At 48.4% G+C, this 17,212-nt stretch overlaps 1 protein-coding gene across 1 annotated transcript in view; it reads right to left on the minus strand.

The window, feature by feature from the left end:
• Positions 1–4,255: 4,255 nt before the first annotated feature.
• Positions 4,256–17,212, minus strand: part of TTC39A (tetratricopeptide repeat domain 39A) — a 35,426-nt gene continuing 22,469 nt past the window's right edge. The window contains exons 12-18 of the mRNA XM_033113382.1: positions 16,113–16,274; positions 11,651–11,742; positions 9,594–9,714; positions 7,569–7,680; positions 7,047–7,161; positions 5,800–5,916; positions 4,256–5,254 (exon numbers count right to left, since the gene is read on the minus strand). Of these exons, the coding sequence (XP_032969273.1) occupies positions 5,131–5,254; positions 5,800–5,916; positions 7,047–7,161; positions 7,569–7,680; positions 9,594–9,714; positions 11,651–11,742; positions 16,113–16,274 (843 nt within the window). The 3' untranslated portion in view covers positions 4,256–5,130. The remainder of the gene's footprint in view (positions 5,255–5,799; positions 5,917–7,046; positions 7,162–7,568; positions 7,681–9,593; positions 9,715–11,650; positions 11,743–16,112; positions 16,275–17,212) is intronic.

The raw sequence follows: 17,212 nt of genomic DNA on the forward strand, positions 1-17,212 counted from the left end.
CCAAGCCAGACTCATCAGAGTCCTTACGTGGGATTTTTCATAGTGGAAGTAGGAAAAGAAACCCTTTTCTTCTGGTCACAAAGCTGTAAGGATGTGAGGTTTGAACTGCCATGTACCCCTGCCATGCAGAGAAGCCAGTTGGAGAGAATCTAACACAGGAGCAAAGCCAAAAGATGGAGAAGCACTAGAGCCCTTGATTCAGTCCTCCCCTAGGCCAAACGGACCACTGCCTTCCCACAGTATACGCAGGCCGGTAAATTTACTACCTTGGTATACTATGGGCTGTGCTAGGCTATTTGTTTACATGATTTTATCCTTAGGACCCTGTGAAGCAGGTGGCATTAACCCCATTTTATGGAAGTATAAACTGATTCTCAAAGCAGTGAAGTAATTCCAACTAAATTTGAATCCAGTCTGCTTTTTTCCCACTACCCCATGTAATTAGTAGAACTTAAAGTTTATTTGTAATATATCAGGCTTTTCTCTTACTGTGAATTTGCTTACAACCTCTTTTCCATAGATAGTTATCTCAAAGCTGTAGTCCAGGGGTGACAGATTTCTGGCCCATGGACCACTTTGACCCATAGATGGGATGTGTTTGGCCAGTCAGCCAAACTTAAAATTCTTTGAATGCGTTTTAACATCATATGCTTCCCAGTTTTCCAAGATTCCTACCTCTTATTATTGTCTTATATACTAAACCCCTCAAGCCTGAGCCTCTGCAGCTGGTCAGGCTTCGCTTCTCATCTCTGGAGTAGCTGACTGCAACTCTACCTATCCAACTGGGGATTAGATCATGCCTTTTCCTCCAACATTCCTCGAGGATTTTATGAGCATATATTGTTGCCTACGTGTGGCCTTTTTTCTTTTGGCTTTGTCCAAGTCAGACACTATCTCTACCTGGGGAAGTTATGCCACACAGACATATGCTCAGTGAGTTCCAAGCCAAGGATTTCTAGTGTTTGAGTTAGTAGCCAGTACCTTTTCCATCCGTAACAGTGGCCCAAGAGCCAATATAAGTCAGCTCCAGCTTTAAACTGATAATTTTATAGCTCGACCAGCAGTTTAGCCAAGTGTGGACTTTTGAGTTCAACTACCTGGCTTCAAATCCTTCTGCTGCATACCGTGTTTCCCCGAAAATAAGACCTAACCAGAAAATAAGCCCTAACGTGATTTTTCAGGATGACATCCCCTGAACATAAGCCCTAATGCGTCTTTTGGAGCAACAATTAATATAAGACCCGGTCTTATTTTGGGGGAAACACCGTAATAGCTGTGTGATCTTAGGCAAGTGACGTGTGTCTCAGTTTTCTCATCTGTAAAATAGCAATAATAGCCTCTACTTCATAGGGTGGTTGTGAGGATCAGAAACATTCGAAGTGCTTAGACTAGCAAGTGGTAATCAGTGAGCACTTGATATTAGCTATTTTCTTCCACCTACAGCATATAGTGTCTGGTGTTCTGAAGTGTTTGTTGATAATGTGAAGAACAACCCAACAACCCAATCTAGTCATTTATGAGGTGTTGGCTATGATGTGTCTGATTAAACTTGAATGTCAACTTTTAGAAATCCACAGCAACCTTCCCAAAGGAAGGGCTGTATTTACATTTTGTCACTTAATAGTTGACTTTATACAGTGGAAACAATTCATAGATGGCTAATTTAGAAATGAACTTTTCAAGCCCCCAAATGAGGCTCCTTGTTTGTGGACTTACCCTGTTGAGCAGTAATGAACTTTGCCCCACGTTTCACAGGAGCTGTGCTAACCCAGGCAGAAAGGCCCTTTCCAACCTTGGAAAATTGCATGGGTAGGGAGGGGTGAGAAGTTCCCTTTTGCTGCTTGGTGTTTGGAATCTGCGCACCTCTCATTTATCACTGAATTAGTGTGATGGTGCTAAGGACATAAGGAAATAGTTGTTTAAAAGGCACACTGTTAGGCTTTAAATTTGAAGCAAACAAGGAAAAGACTGTTGTCCACTCCCCATCATCTTAAATGAAATAAACTTGGGAGTAAATCCAGAGAAAAGTGTCTTTGGATTTTATTCCTTTGTTGAATGATTTCTAGCACTCAGCAGGCTGGGGCTTTCTGAAAACTTCTTGGTGCCATTATTCAGTTGCTGGGAAAGCTCCCACCTGGACCTCAGCTGAGTCGTGGGTTGGCATTGGCCTTGTAGGGCGCTGGCTTTGCTGTCAGGTCAGGGCTTCTTTCTGTGAATGACGATAGCTGTCTTGGAAACACTCCCATTCTGACTTGAGATAAGGAATGGGGAATCCTGCCAACACATGGGAGAGCTGATAGGGACCAGCACACTGCAGGAAGCCACCCTGGCAGCCCATGGGCCTGTGACCGGTGAGAGCCAGAAGACTTTTCACTGTCAAGGGCTTCTTCAGATCATGTTACACAGTTGCTACTTCCTAACAACCTAGTTCCTCTGTGTGACACAGGATTTAGACTTTCCCCAAATGAGGACTGTTTGTTCTCTGGGTATCCTGGGCTCCCGGCAAGGCCCCTGATGGAGGAAGCCTATCATTTCTGGTTTAGTAGATGGGGGACAAAAGGCTTTGGCAAAAGGCAGGGAGGTATATATCTGTTGCCTTGTTTTGGAGATGCAAACCCAGCAACAGACTCCACCAGCGTTAGAACTGTTGAAGGAGCAAAGCCTTCATCTAGTCCAAATGACTAATTTTGAGAGGGTCTGTGACGTTCCCAAGGTTACTCTGAAAATCAGTAGCAAAGGAGGGTCTAGAATTAAAGTCTCCCTGTGTCCAGGCCAAAACTCTCCCCTTGATCAGCTGCCTCTCCAGGATAGGTGTGCTGGGAAAGTCTGCATGCACTATTAAAGAAGTAACAACCAGCAATGGCTCAAAGAAGACACAGTGAGAAACCCGGGACAGAAATTTCACCTTCAATCAAAGGCCTCTGCACAGGGTATGGTGGTGTCAGACACCCAGTGTGTTCACACTCCTTCATATATATGTTTTTCAATGACTACCTCAAGCTGCAGGAAGAGTAAAGGAGACAAAACCCACTGCTTTCTCTTATCAGCCAGACTGCAGCCAGGGCAACAGACAGAAGTACAGGTGACGTAGACTAATTAATGAAGCTCAGCAGGAAATCAGCAATACAAGGAAACCATCCTGGCATAAATTTTAGAAATATAAGTAAAAGCACCTAAAATGAATATTGAGATAAAGTTTCTTTATAACCTGCTATTTTGTAAACTATACGTTTGGTATCCTATGACCACAGCAGCAGGCAGGGCTCGAATACATGGGGGAGCCACAAAAGTCCACCCTCATTCTGTAGACTGGCTCTAGTCACCCTCTCACCCTGCCCTGCCAAACAACCCAGAAACAGGCTCATCTCCCAGCATCCAGGCTTTGGAGGAAATAGAGCTTGCAAACGGCTTGCTCTATGGAGAGCATTCTTTTGTCATAACAAAATGAGAATTTTTCTTCATAGCATTCTGCTTTGACAGTACTAAGTGCAACAGAGGATCTTGGAGGAGGGTTTTCTGCTTTGCTTTGTTTCACTAATGAGAATATGCCTTACCTAAAACCCATGGCTTCATTCAGTATCAGGCTTGGGAGGCTGGTTGACTGTATATTAATAGATGAACCCACCCAGGCGCTGGCAAATGCTCAGAAGTATTTGCTAAATGCAGCAATGCTGGACGATTGGGAAACACTGTCTCTTGTTCTTACAGAAATTGCATTCATGTATTTGAGGAGTCACATTTTCACAGATGGGATATATTTACCATGTACATGATTTTTCCTCTGGGGACATGGTTAAATTGAAGTATGCTGTGAATTGTAAAACTTGGTTTTGGTCACTGAACTTGAGTTCTCACTTTAACAGTCCCAGAAGTTGCAAATGGAAATGGTTTTAGGGGCCAAAAAGGTAATACAAGTGTTTAAAGTAGCCTCTGCTCACTCCAACTGATTGTTGCCTTGTTGCCTTATGGGAATGAGGCCCAGTGTTGCCAGATCTTTTTTTTTTTTTTAATAGGCCAGAAAGCAGGTTTATTTGCAAAATACCCCCCCCCCCGGTTTTGAAATGTTAGTAACTTATTCTATCATTTTGTCTAAATAAAATATACCTGGGCCATATGGCTTCTGATCGAAACTTTCTGCCTTGCCTAAGAATTCAAGTAGTACATATTTTACTGAAATATATGTTGCATGTATTAGTTTTACTACTTAAATATCTATTTTGTTTTAACTGAAAAATTTAAAACATATACAACAAGCCAAGAATAACCATTCTAAGAAAAATGCTGTCGGTAAATATACCTCAGAGGGAAGCACAGAAGATTTCATAAATTATTCCCAGTGGTTTCAGTCCGGTATACAGTGAGAATGCAGACTGGTGTCTGAGAACCTCCCCCACCCCCAAACTTTTTGGCACAGAAAGGGCCGCACACCTCCCTTACGTCAGGCTGCAGCATCCCCATTCCTTACTGGTAGAGATTAATATTTTTCTACAGATGGACTCAAATCAAAATTATCTCACTAAAAAGACATGTTTGATTTTTTTAAATTGGAAAGATACAAAGGGAGTTAAAATGAAGTGTAGGAAGTAAGGTAGTAGGTATCTCTGTGCAACCTCTATGCACAACCCCCAGAAGCCTCGATGCCTGAGGTACAGACGCCCCTGCTGGTCCTTCCAGCCCTGGAAGCTGAGAACTTGCTGAAGTTTGAAAAGTAGTTTGGCCTTTGGCATCATAGATACATCTCCCAATCAATGTGGGTTTAAGCAAAGATTTACAGGTGGTCAGTTGGTGGGTTTTTTTAAAGCCAGCTATGATCCCATCGTTGTATTTCTAAGCAAAATGTAAACTGTAAATACATTCTCTTAAACATCACAGTGAAAAACAAGTACCCGTATGTGTGACAGAGCAGGCAGAGGGCTCTACCTGCTCTGTCCTTGGCAAAGGCCCTTGGCCACACTTGTGGAAATACCGGCTTCACGTCTGCACGGATACCCATGTGGTGCCACTCCACTGGAGCACCGATGGACCCCAAAGGCAGGGCGGGGCGGGGCGGGGAGAGGGGAGCATTTTGAAATATTTCCAAGAACTCTGTCCAGCTGTCTCTGTCTTCCAGCTCACAAGTGCTGCACAAAACTACAAGGGCACCGATGAGACCACGGGTCTGTTGCCATTCTCTAGAGAAGACTTGGCTTGGAGAGTGGCTGCCTGGATTCGAAAATGTGTCCTTGACTCCATGGAGTAATTCTTGTAGTTTTGCCTGGAAGAGACCATAGAATCAGACACGTGAGGCTGCTTTTCCTTTAGTCTGAGCTGTGGAAGCCCACCAGGCAAGAAAGATTTGTAGAGGCATAAATCCTTCTCTGTTTAAAGAAAGAGTTGGGCCCTGCCCGATACGGATCAGCAGAAAGGGTGTGTAGTCTCACCCAGATAGCATGCCCTCTGGAACTACTCTTGGTCTTGTTGGGTCCCCAAGCTTGAGGAAGTGGTTTCAAGAGGTAGATCCATGGGCTAGAAGGCAGGAGACCTGGGTCTTCACACAGCCCCGTGGCTGGCTTGTCTGTGACCCTGGGTAATTCTCCCTGCTTCTGAGATTCCAATTCCTCACTGGTAAATTGAGGAGGAAGCCTCCCTCCATCAGCCGAGAGCTGGTTCCAGGGACAGGGGCCCAGCCCCTGCACTGCCACATTCACTGCCCTGGCAGCACCCTCCCTTACTGCTCCTTCGGCTCCTCTGCCCCCAGCCAGGGTGAAGCTCCTGAGCTCGTGGGGAACGAAGGACTGACCAAGGCTAACCAAGCCTTACTTGGCAGTTTCCAAGAGTTTGACAGCCTCTTCGTTTCTGCCTTGCTCCATAAACAGCAGGGCCAGCTCCAGCAGTGCATTAGGGATCAAGTAGTGGTCATATTTAATCTTCTTTTCACTGTGGGACAGAGGAGGACATAGCTTACAGGCTGCGCCCTTGAGATGTCCTTCAGGCTTCTCCTCCCAAACCTTCCCCAAATGGGAGGATCCAACCCATGCCCTCAAGTAGGGTTTTCTGATCTGAGTTCCAATTTGGGAAGGTCCCCATACCTAGCCCTAGAAAGGCCCTAGAAAGGCTTAGAGTCCACAGCAGAACCTTCCAGACCTCTGCACCTGGGACCCCAACTCCGTAACAACCTGTGGCTCATGTCATACCCTTAGCCCACACCCACCTCAGTCCCCAACCCTCCTTTGCCAGGTTAATGATTTATTGAATTGGGAGGTCTCCTGTCTCCAATCTGGCCCCTCTGACCTACCCACCATGCTGCCCCGGAGACATCCTTTTAAAACTCAGATCTGCCCTGCGTGGTATCCTTCCTGGCTGTCTTCTGTGTACAGGATAAAGTTCTGCCTTGTAAACAAAATAGCCAGACCCTTTCTTAGTCTGTCACCACCCCCTTATTTCATCTGCAACGTTTTCCCTCTGTAATTCTTAACCCAGGCAAGGAACAACCTAATCACTGTCCCCCGCCAACTTCATGTGTTTTTCTGTGCCCAAACATTTGCACATGCTGTGTACCTACTCCACTTAAAACTCCTCCCTTGCTTTCTCCACCTGATAAACCCCACGATTTAAACAGCATCATTGGACAGCCTTTCCTGGCATCTCGCTTTAGATTTAGGTCCCTTCTCAGGCACCTGCAGCCAGCCCTCTTCTGCTCTCTAGCACAGCGCCGATCATACCAGATTGAGTTGCCTATAGCAGTCTGTAACATTCGTAACCCCCCAGGGCAAAGGCAGAGTTGCTGAAATACAAACTCTAGGGGGCACCATTCACACGAAATTCAGTGCAGATGGGCTCCCATAGTCGGTCAACCTGGTGGCGCTGGGGACAAGGTCTGAATGATGTGTGCCCAGCAAGGGTCTTGGCACAGAGTAGGCAGGTACTAGTACGTGTGTAGTGAATGGGGGAAGGCTTGGGGCCAGGCACTGACGTGTGCGTGCGGATGGAGAAGCCCTGAAACTATGCAGGAGACCCAGCCCCTGCAGTAGGCAGTCTGGAGTAGGAGCAGCCACAGAGATACTTACTTAGCAGAGATGCTCCTGAAATTCTCCTCAGCCTCCCGGACACGGCCCAGGTATTTCAGACATAGGCCTTTCAGCAACTTCACCAAGCACTCATCATCCACTGAGTACTCATTCTCTGAGAAAGGGGAGTGAGAGGAAAAAGCAGGTTTGTTCATTTCTGCAACAGAAATGGGGCCCCTACTCTGCTGGGCCCTGGGGATACAGAGGTGACTCACACATGGTCCTGTCCTCAGGGAGCTCACATCCGGGAAGGAAAGACAAATACTGAGACGATGACAATACACTGAGATCAGGACTGACTGAAGGAAGTCCAGAGGCTATGGGAGCCCAGAGGAGGCCTTGGCCCTACGTGGGGGACAAGGGACAGCTTGGAGGAGCTGCCACTGAAGCTCACTCTACAAAGGCAAAGGTCAGTTACCAGGTAGAGAAGTAAGAAAGGACACTTTTGGCAGAGGGAGCCTTCAACTGTAAAGACCTGCGGTCTGACACAGCTGGCAGGTTCAAGGGCCTGGGGGTAGTCACCTGGGCCCTTTTCCAGCATCTCTTCAGCCTTGTTGATAATCTCAAGTATCCCGTCTGTGAGCTCTGGCTGCTTCCCAATCACAGCGTAGCCATTCCAAATGTACATCATTTCCTGAGGGCAGGGGAGCAAGTCAGTCCTAGGTTTCCTCCTCAATGGGGCCTCAGTTTCCCCATCTGTAAAATGGGCAACTCAGATCAGAAGATCACTAAAGGCCCTCTAGTTCCTAAATTGTGGGGGAACCATAATTTACTTAAGCACTTGAGGATTTCCAGTAGGGCTTAAGACCATGCCATCCTCTCTCCTGTTTCCCCAAGGCACTGGGCTTGAGTTACCATCATGAAAACTATGAAACATATCCTGATTCCTTTTTCTGCTTTGACTTCTAGGAAGCTCAGAATACTATATTAAATTTTCATTTATAGTAATTCTTTTAGATTAGCATTTCCTGAAATATCAAACCCGGTAATAGGTGTAAAAGTGATTTGTATACATAAAGTTCTAGGAAGACATTATTTTTGTTATGGTTCTTCTCATTATGTTCTAGGGAAGAAAGTTAAGTTTAGGCTAGAATTTCTCAAAATCATCATATGGTCCTACGTTAGCAAATGTTCCATTAAAAAAAGTTCTGTAGTCAAATCAATTAGGGAAAAATCGTATTCAAGCTTCTTCTTGGAGACTTAACCCTGCAGATTAGCATTTAAAGGCTCTGAGAAGGTCTACAGTGTATAAACTTTTTTTAGCCCAGTCTGCCTAATATATTTAATCACAGAAATCATTTTATGCAAAGATGGCATTTTGCAGATTATAGTTTGGGAAATTCTCCTCTAAATTTTTGATACAGTTACTTCCGCTGCCCTTCCTTACAACACCCCCTCCCCATTTGATGATGACAGCTTTCCTGTACATTTTAAAATATAAAATATTTCAAATTTTGTTTAGAGATATTCAGGATACAAGTTCTAAATAAATTCTATAAATATTGAACTTTTTGATTTATAAAGTACTTAACACATTTATCAGCTGATTCTCATAACTGTTCTATGAAATGAGCAACATACACATTACTCCCATTTGCCATTAAGGGAAGGGGGACCTTACCCAAGGTCACACAGTTGGTGAATAGCAGAGTCAGGACCAGAAAAAGGTCTCTGAAGTCCCTTCCTACTTTTCTTGGCTGCCTTACTATTTGAATAACAATGACTCTCAACGAACTGGAAACTTCTCTGCTAAAATCATGCATGATATTAGCATTGTAACAGTGATTCAGAACATGGGCTCTGGAACCAGACTACCTGGGTTCAAATTGTAACTCTAACACACTAGCTGTGTGACCGGTACAAGTTATTTTATCTTTCTACTTACTGCTTACCCACTTATTATCTACATAGTTTATCTTTCTACTTTTATTACTTATCTATTAGGCCTCAGTATCCCCATATGTAAAATGAGGGTGCCATCAGCACCTACTCAGAGGGTTGTTGTGAGGATCAAATGAGGCCACAGGCAATGGGTGTAAGGAGCCTTGAACACAGCAGGTGCCCAATAACATGTCAGCTATTGTCATTGTTGTTTCAGAGTTGAATATAACACAATCCCAGGCCTCAAAAAAGCTCCGTCCAGTGAAGGGAACAGTGTAAACAACAATTATCATCATGTGACAAGACTGAAACAGACAGGGTAGGAACACAAACAGCTGAGTGACGCTTTTGCCTGGGGGCAGGGGTGTGGGACAGTCTAGGAGGGCTGCTCTTTCTGCCTCCAGGTATTTTTAGCCTGTGTACTTGTCTCCCCAACCCCCTCCCAGGAGACCAGCACTTTCTCACAGGCAGGGGCTGGCTCAGATTCATCTGTGTTCCTCCCCCAAATCCCAGACAAATTGTGAAATCCTCTCCAGGCCCCTGAAGCATGAAGGTCTTTCTCCCTTATCCCCTGTCCCCTGGTCCATGGTTGTATCCTTGGCTCTCAGCGAATGCCTACAATTCCAAACTGGAGTGCATGGCCAGTCAAGACCCCCTCCTACCCACCAGAGCAGGGATTGGCAATGAGATAGGTTTGGGGGAGAGGTAGCGTCTGGACTTCCGGATGGCAAACTTCTCTGTAGGTAGAGATTTCCCAGCAATCTTGAGTTTCAGGCCTGGCACAGCTCTACAAAAGAGACGAGGAAGGTAGGGTGAGGGGGAGAACAAGCTGAAGGGAACTGAGTCCCCAGACTGCCCAGCCTCTGCTTGACACCTCTCTGGGCCTCAGTTTCCCCATCTATAAGAGGATGGTGTTGGACTCATAGCCTTTGACTGTGGCCTTATTGCGCCACCTCCTGTGGCTAGGCGAGGGGCCCCTCCACACCAGCGGACAGAAGCGAGAATGTCCACAAACAGCCCAGTCGTGCTCTGCCTCCTGGTTGTCTCTCCTCCACTTCCAGGCCCCATTTCCGGAAGGCCCAGAGGAAGTCTGACCCCATTTCACAGGGGAGACTAACACCCAGGAAAGGGAGGGACCTGTCCAAGACCGCACAGCTTGAACCTTTAATTAACTCTTGCCATGTGACTTGTGGCCTCCCCAGCTGTTTCCAAAAGCAGAGTAAAATGTGGTGTGCAGTCAGGCAAGCCATCACCTCTGGGGCCTCATCCACCCACCTCCATCCCACCCTCCGATTTCTGCCACAGTCATGGGGTGTGGCTGTGACCCTCAAGCCTGAGCCGTCCAGGTTCAGGAAACAGCTGGACTAGTTGTGAGGTCCCCCTGCCAAACACTTTCCCAGCTTATTCACTGTGAACCTCTCTGGGCCTGGTTTCTCATCTCTAAAATGGAGATAATGATATGAAGGAAAACAGAACTTGCCACCCCAAAATTTGGCATAAGGATTATTTTAGGATGGTTATTTTTAAGAAACAGCAGACACAAGAAAAACTGAAAATCTAGTAGAAGTTACCTTCTATAGAAGTTATATTTATAAGGGAAATCCGCATTTGTAAAGGTGTCTCCCTCTCTGTACCAGGAAGAAGAGGATGACTGAATCTCTAGAAACTCTTAGCCACAGAGAAGGCAGACACTTAAATCTGTACAACAACCATCCCTCCTTTACTGCACTCTGCCTAGAAACCTCCCTTAACTGGCTTCCCACCCCTATATCTTCTTTCGTCTTTAGTTGGAGATGGTATTTAAGGTGATGGCTTGGGCCATTTCAGAGAGTTCCTCAGTTTTCCTAGATATCTCCCATGTATACAGGAGGTATACGTGTTATTAAACTTCTGTTTGTTTTTCTTCTGTTAATCTTTTATTATGGGGGATCTCAGCCAAAAACCTAGAAGAAGAGAGGAAAAATTTCCTTCCCCACAGATAATTGGAGAGTGACGTGACATGGAGAAAAGGAAGCACTCAGTAAATGACAAATGCCCTATGATTGTGACATTGGTAGCCCAGGAAGCTCAGGTTACCTCCACTTCCAGGTCTGCAAGTTGGGGCCAAACCTCACCACAGCTGGAGAAAGGCCCTACGCAGAAGGCAAACACAGCAGGACAGGTAGGAGTAGAAACAGCCACCATTTAGTGGCTCCAGGCCCTACTCCAGAGTCTTTAGATACATTCACTATTTGATGCCCAAAAGAACCCTGCCAGGCAAAGGTTGTTATTCCCATTTTATAGATGCTGAAACTGTGCAAAATGACACAGCTAAGAAAAGGCAGAGGCTGGATTGAATCCTGTTTATTTGATTCCAATTCCTTGTCTCTCTGCTGTGTTTCTCTGAGTGTATCAGGTTAACTCAGCAGACGGGGCCTCTCTAGACCTGTATCCAATCTGTCCTACTGACCTGATGAAAGAGGCTCAGTGGAAAGGATGTTGACAAAACCACTTTGGTGAAAGAAAGCCTCTGAAGAGATTCAAAGGGTGCTAACAAGCAGTAATAGGAGGAGGTGGTGATGGAAAGGCATGACGGGCACGTGGAGCAACCCTGGAGGAGGGTCAGGGAGCTCAGGGCCAGGAGAGATGACACCCCTACCCCCTCCCTCCCTGGAGCCCACAGCTCAGGGTGTCTGTGGACAGAGGCTGGCTGAGAACTAGGATGGGGTGCAAGTAGGGCTCACCTAAACAACTCCACCTCGTCATCCCCAAACGGCTTGTAGTCCTCCTTCCCAAACATGCTGAGGTAGGCGGCCTTCATGTAGATGTAGGTGGCCTGTGCGAGGCAGAGCAAGAGTCAGGTGTGAGCAAGCCGCCCTCCAACTGCAGCCCCAGACTGGCACACATACCTCATTTGGACCTCATTTGGCACAAACACTTCACCTGGCCTGGCAGAGTAGCTAACATTATCCCCAAGCCCCAGGAGAGAAACTGAGGGTGAGGCAGCTGAAGCCGCTTGAGGTCTTGAGCTGCTAGTTAAATCCAGGACGAGGCCTAGTCAAAGCAGCTGCCTTCCCCGCTCAGAATCAGTGGAGAGAATGATGTAAGCAACTAGTAGAAGCACAGGGCAGAACGGAGGCTAGGACAGACACACAAAGACAGGGCAGCAAGGGCTCTGGGAAGCTGTTACTTCAGACTGGGCCCTGGAAGGCCGATGGGAAGATACACAGAGACCAGAGAATGGACCTTCCAGGCAAGGGGAACAGCCTGAGCAGAGCCTGTGTATAACTAGCATACAAATAGGTAGTATAAAGTATGGGATGCATAAAAGAAGAGGTGTGAGGCCAGAAGAGCGAGCTGGGACCTGGATTAGGGCTTAGCTCAGGGTCCCTTGGTGGATCTCTCTCACTGTGTGCCAGGCACTTTGCAGATATCACTTCATTTGATCCCAAAGACAATGCTACCCAGAAAGGAATCCTACCCTACTACCTCTGCTTCCTGAGACCTCAGGGCTGCTGGGGGCAGAGCTGGGAGTGACCCCAGGTTTGTGTGGCTTTAAGGGCCTTGTCCACTAGATCCACAGCCTCCCCTTAGAGAGAAGTTCCGGAGGTACAGACCCTCCCTCCTCGCTCCCAGAGATCCATCCCTCCCCCAGAAGTCCAATGCCAGAGAAGCCTGGCTCTATGCTGCCTCCAGTGGCCGAGGCTTGAACCACAGCGCCTGCCACCCGGGGCTGCTGCCAAGGAACTACATGCCTGTTGCCCAGAAAGAAGTGTAGTGGGTGGAGGAGGAAAGGGAGCAGGACATCCTGGAGTCTAGTCTCTGGAGAAGATAAAAAGCAGCCTCTACCTGGCAGCCCCACCCACGCGGAAGCCCAGAGCTACTCCCAGTTCCGCTCTGCCCTCAGCACCTCAGTTTGCCCTTCAAAAATGAGGAAAAGCTGGTTAGTGTGGAGTGTGGTGGGAAGAATCTCCCCTCATTGAAACCTGTTCCCCATTCCATCTTTAATTTCTCAGTGTCATCCTTGCCTTCTCTGTCTTCCCCACCCTGGCACTGAGTCACCAAGTCCCCACGACTTTACCTCTCAACAAGCTCTTGAATCCCAAGAGCTTGTCCTATCAGTCACCTCAATTACTGCACCCGCCTCCACACTGTCCCCGGCTCCATGCCACCAGGGATGTCTTCCTACTGTCCTACTTTACATGGTCTCCTAACCCGTCTCCCTGCTCCCATTCCTGCCCCCTGCAAGCCATTTCCCACACCATCGCCACTCTGATCTTTTTAAGTCAAATCACATCAGTCCCTCCTTGAAATCTCATGATATTCCATTACACTTAGGATAAAATCCTCCATCACACTTACGATAAAACCCAAACTCCCTGTCATGGTCTGGGAGACCCTTTCCAGTCTCCCCCAGTTTCTTCTCCAACTTCGTCTCCTGTTTCTCCCTCCTTCTCGGCACTCAGCCTCACGGGTGCCCAGTAACTGGAGGAGGGATTTATTAAGCACAGATCTAAGTCACAAGTGTCAAGGGCTCCTTCACTGTCAGATTAACGTCCAAATGGCCACCCAAGGCCCTCCGTGACCAGTTTTTCTGGCTCCGCTTCGGCCATTTCTTCCCCATTGCTCCTTAAACTCACCCCAGGCCTCTGCCTTCCCTCTGCCTAGGATGCCATTGCCTGTTCCCTGCCAGGCTTATCGGCTGGCTTCCTCTAGGAGACTTCTACTCCCCCTGGGCAGCTCACCCCCACTGAGTCACGGGTAGTCAGGGTGGATGCAGTGACCATCAGTTGTGAGACCCAGGGACATCCAACTTATCAAGGGATGTTATGGGGCCACACCGATGGAAAATGGCGTCCCTGAGGGGCGTCCTGTCTCCACAGGGTTATCTGACTGTTTGCCCATTGATTCCACACATTTATTTTGCTGGATTTCTCTACCAGGGTTTGTACCGTCAGACAGTCCCTGTCCTCAAGAAGCTTATAGCCAGTGGCTTCGAGGGGATGGTCCCTCCACAGGCCCCTGCACACCTACCCACAACCCTTCCCTTGGCGACACGGAACCTCTTGGCAGCACCCTGGCTTCTGAGTTTGCCCTTGCTGTTCTCTTGGCTCGGGGTGCCCTTTCACTTCCTCCACTCTGCCACCCGGATTCATCTTCCTTCAGAACTGGGTTCAGATGTTTCCTCTTCCAGAAGCTTTCCTTGTCTTCTTGGCTGAGCTGCCCAGGGCTCCCTCGGAGCTCCCCTCAGATTCCCCCATTACAGCATGGAGCACACAGTTGTCACCACCTAGTTTCTGGCCATCTCAAGCTGCAAGCATTGGGGGAAACACAAAGGCTCCACAGGGACAACGCCCATAGTCCAGCAGAGAGAGATCCTGGGGGGAAGGGAGCTGCGGGGGAGGGGGTAGGCAATGTGTAGGCAATGGCCACAGGCCAAGTCCCTAGAGCTAGAAGTTGGAGAACTCTGTGGAAGCCAACTGCTGCAGATTCGCAATGAATGAGGCCCTGGCATTTGAGGTGTTACAACCCCCACTTTCACAGGAAACCCTTCTGAGGAAAGCATTGCAGAGAGAGAGGGGTTGGTCACTCCCAAAGTCACACAGTGAGCTGGAGACTGAAGTGACTCACTGCCAGGCTTCCTGACACCTGGGAGGCCTGGCCCTCCCTCTGCTCCTCACAGCAGCGGTGTGACCACCCCAGGCCTCTTTCCCTGTGTTCATGTACCCAGATGCCTGCAGCACTCCACAGGAAGGCTTCTAGGTCATTTTAGTTCTAAAAGGTTCCCCGAGTCTGTGCTCTTATTGAGAGTGGGAGGAGACGAGGAATGAGTGTCTGGCCCACAGAGCCTCGGCCTGAGGAAGTGCCTTCAGCAGAAGGGTGAGCTCAAGGCGCGCTTGGAGGACTTGAGGAGCAGGAGGTAAGCAGAGGCCTTTGAGTCACACAGAGCTGTCTTCAAATCCAGTGCTTGTCACTGACAGCTGTGTGGTGTGGAGGAAATGGCAAGTGCTGGGCACATAGTAAGAGCTCAGGGAAAGCCTGTTCCTTCCCCCAGCCCTATCTGCCCCAGATCCAGAGAATTCCCTTTCAGCATGGTCCCCAGGCAAGAATACTGAAAAGGGACTTCCATGAAGAGGTAGGGAGGGATGAGAAAGGGACTCAAGGTCATTGAGACACATGTGCTATGCATTGCCAATACCAGATTAGATGCTCTCTGATGATCTAGATGGTTCTTACATTCTTGGTTCAGAATTCTGTGCTAGCATTACTATGATGATAATGGCCAATACTTATTCTACCACTTACGTTGATGTTACAAGTTGTCACTTATGGTGGGCACCTGTTCTATTTGCTTTTGCCTACATGGCATCTCTTTAACCCCAACCCCCGCCCCACTCCCCCAAAGCTTCTTTCAGGGACATCACTTCACTTTTCTTCCAGGGAACCACCCCTCTTCTACTCTTGATCCATGAGTCGTCCCACCCCTGTTTTTCCAGGCATCAACATGCGATCTGTGTCAGACCAGTGAGGCTCCATTATGGGCCTTCAGATGAGCGCAAAGGGAAGACGTGAGTTAGGGGCAGGCAGCCCATGGCCACCCTGCCTGTTCCATGGAGAGAACCTGCCTGCACACCAAAGATGTCATAGAGAAGAGTACATCCACAGATGGAAAAACCATGCCCAAATGACCTAATTTGAATTCCTGGATCCAGCCCTACCTGAAGTCAGCTGTGCCTAGAATTTTCAGTGATATGAACCCATGAGCCTTTTGTGTTTTAGATCTGCATAGTCCAATACAGTGGCCACTACCCCACCTGACTTTTTAAATTTAAATCTGAATTAATTAAAATGAAATGAAATTGAAAACATCCAGTTTCCCGGTTGCACTGGGAACATTTCAAGTGTGCTCAGTGTGCATCTGTGGCTGTGGCTCCCGTAGTGGAAGATGCAGAAATTGAACATTCCCACCATAACGGAAGTTTCTATTGGACAGACTAACCGAAACAGCGTGAGTCTCGTGTCTGTCCTTTGTGACTAAAAATTTCGGCCAATACATCGTAGTTTGTATTCGATGGTCTTTAGTTCCTTCCAACCCTGAGTCCCATTAGAATTTATCGTTCTGTTTAAATTCCAGCTGGGACATCTGTGTTACAATCTGGGTTGGCCTGGCCCCCCAGTGGCCCCCGGCCCATGGTGTCAGCCCACCTTGGACCAGGAGTTCTCCTTGCTGAGCAGGTCGGCGTAGAAGTAGGCCATCTTCCACTGGCCCTTGTAGGTGAAGCACCACATCAGCTCCCAGTAGCACATATGGTGGAACTGCTTCCAGTGCTGCTGGGCCTCACAGCACTCCTCGAACCGCCGGATGGCCTGTGGGCACCTGCTGGTCAGCCTCAGCACGTGCACCCCTGGCCCACGCCTGCCCCACTCTCTGGGCCCTCTGCACCCCCCAACCCCCCAGTAGGCCCAGCCTCCTCCAGCGCACAGTGGTCCAGCCCTGTGCCAGGCTACAGGGCTGGGGGAAGGAGGATTAGGGAGATGGGAGATCTGGCCCCAGTCCGGATTCTTCCCCCTACTCTCCCATGGCCTTGGGCCGTTACTGCCCCTCTCTGAGATGCTAGTCTTTTAGTCACAAATTGAAAGGACAGGATAGAGCTATAATGGAGGGATAACAGGCATTGGAAAGTGTTAATATTAAAGCGATATAATAATGTCTATGCCTCAGAGCAAACTCCAAAAGTTTCAGTAGCTCCTACGAAGTGACCTGGACCTGGGGCATCTGTCCTGATACCTGAGGGATCACAACCAGGGCCAGTGAGAGACCCCAGAACTCCAGGTCGCAAAGTCCATCCTGGGCCTCGGCTTAGTGCTGAGGTCACTGCCAGGACTCTGATTCTCCCCTCTCTAGCTCCTTCAGTGGCTCCCTCCCACTTACGGGGTCCCCACTCCTTAGCCAGGCCATCAAGCTGCCAGCCTCACCCCCTGGCACCATCACGCCACTCACCACGTTCCAGCCCATCACCATGCCCTGAACAAGCAGGTCTTTCCGCCTCTCTCACTTAAGCACCTCCCTCTCCAGAGATACTGTCGTCTACATCTCCCTGTCAAAATCCTCCTCCACTATTGCCACCTCCTCTCTCGTCTTCCTAGATTGCCTTAGCTGGCAGTTCCGCTCCCACGCCTGCTCTCCGCTGGTTCTCTCATGGGGGCGCTCCCCCCACGAAGCCCTATCCCTGAGTACGTCTCTTTGTGTCTGACTTCATGCTGGCCTGGGAGACCCCGAGGGTCCTCAGCACCCGCCTGGACGC

This window comes from Rhinolophus ferrumequinum, chromosome 9, assembly GCF_004115265.2.
Source record: "Rhinolophus ferrumequinum isolate MPI-CBG mRhiFer1 chromosome 9, mRhiFer1_v1.p, whole genome shotgun sequence".
Classification (NCBI taxonomy): domain Eukaryota; kingdom Metazoa; phylum Chordata; class Mammalia; order Chiroptera; family Rhinolophidae; genus Rhinolophus; species Rhinolophus ferrumequinum.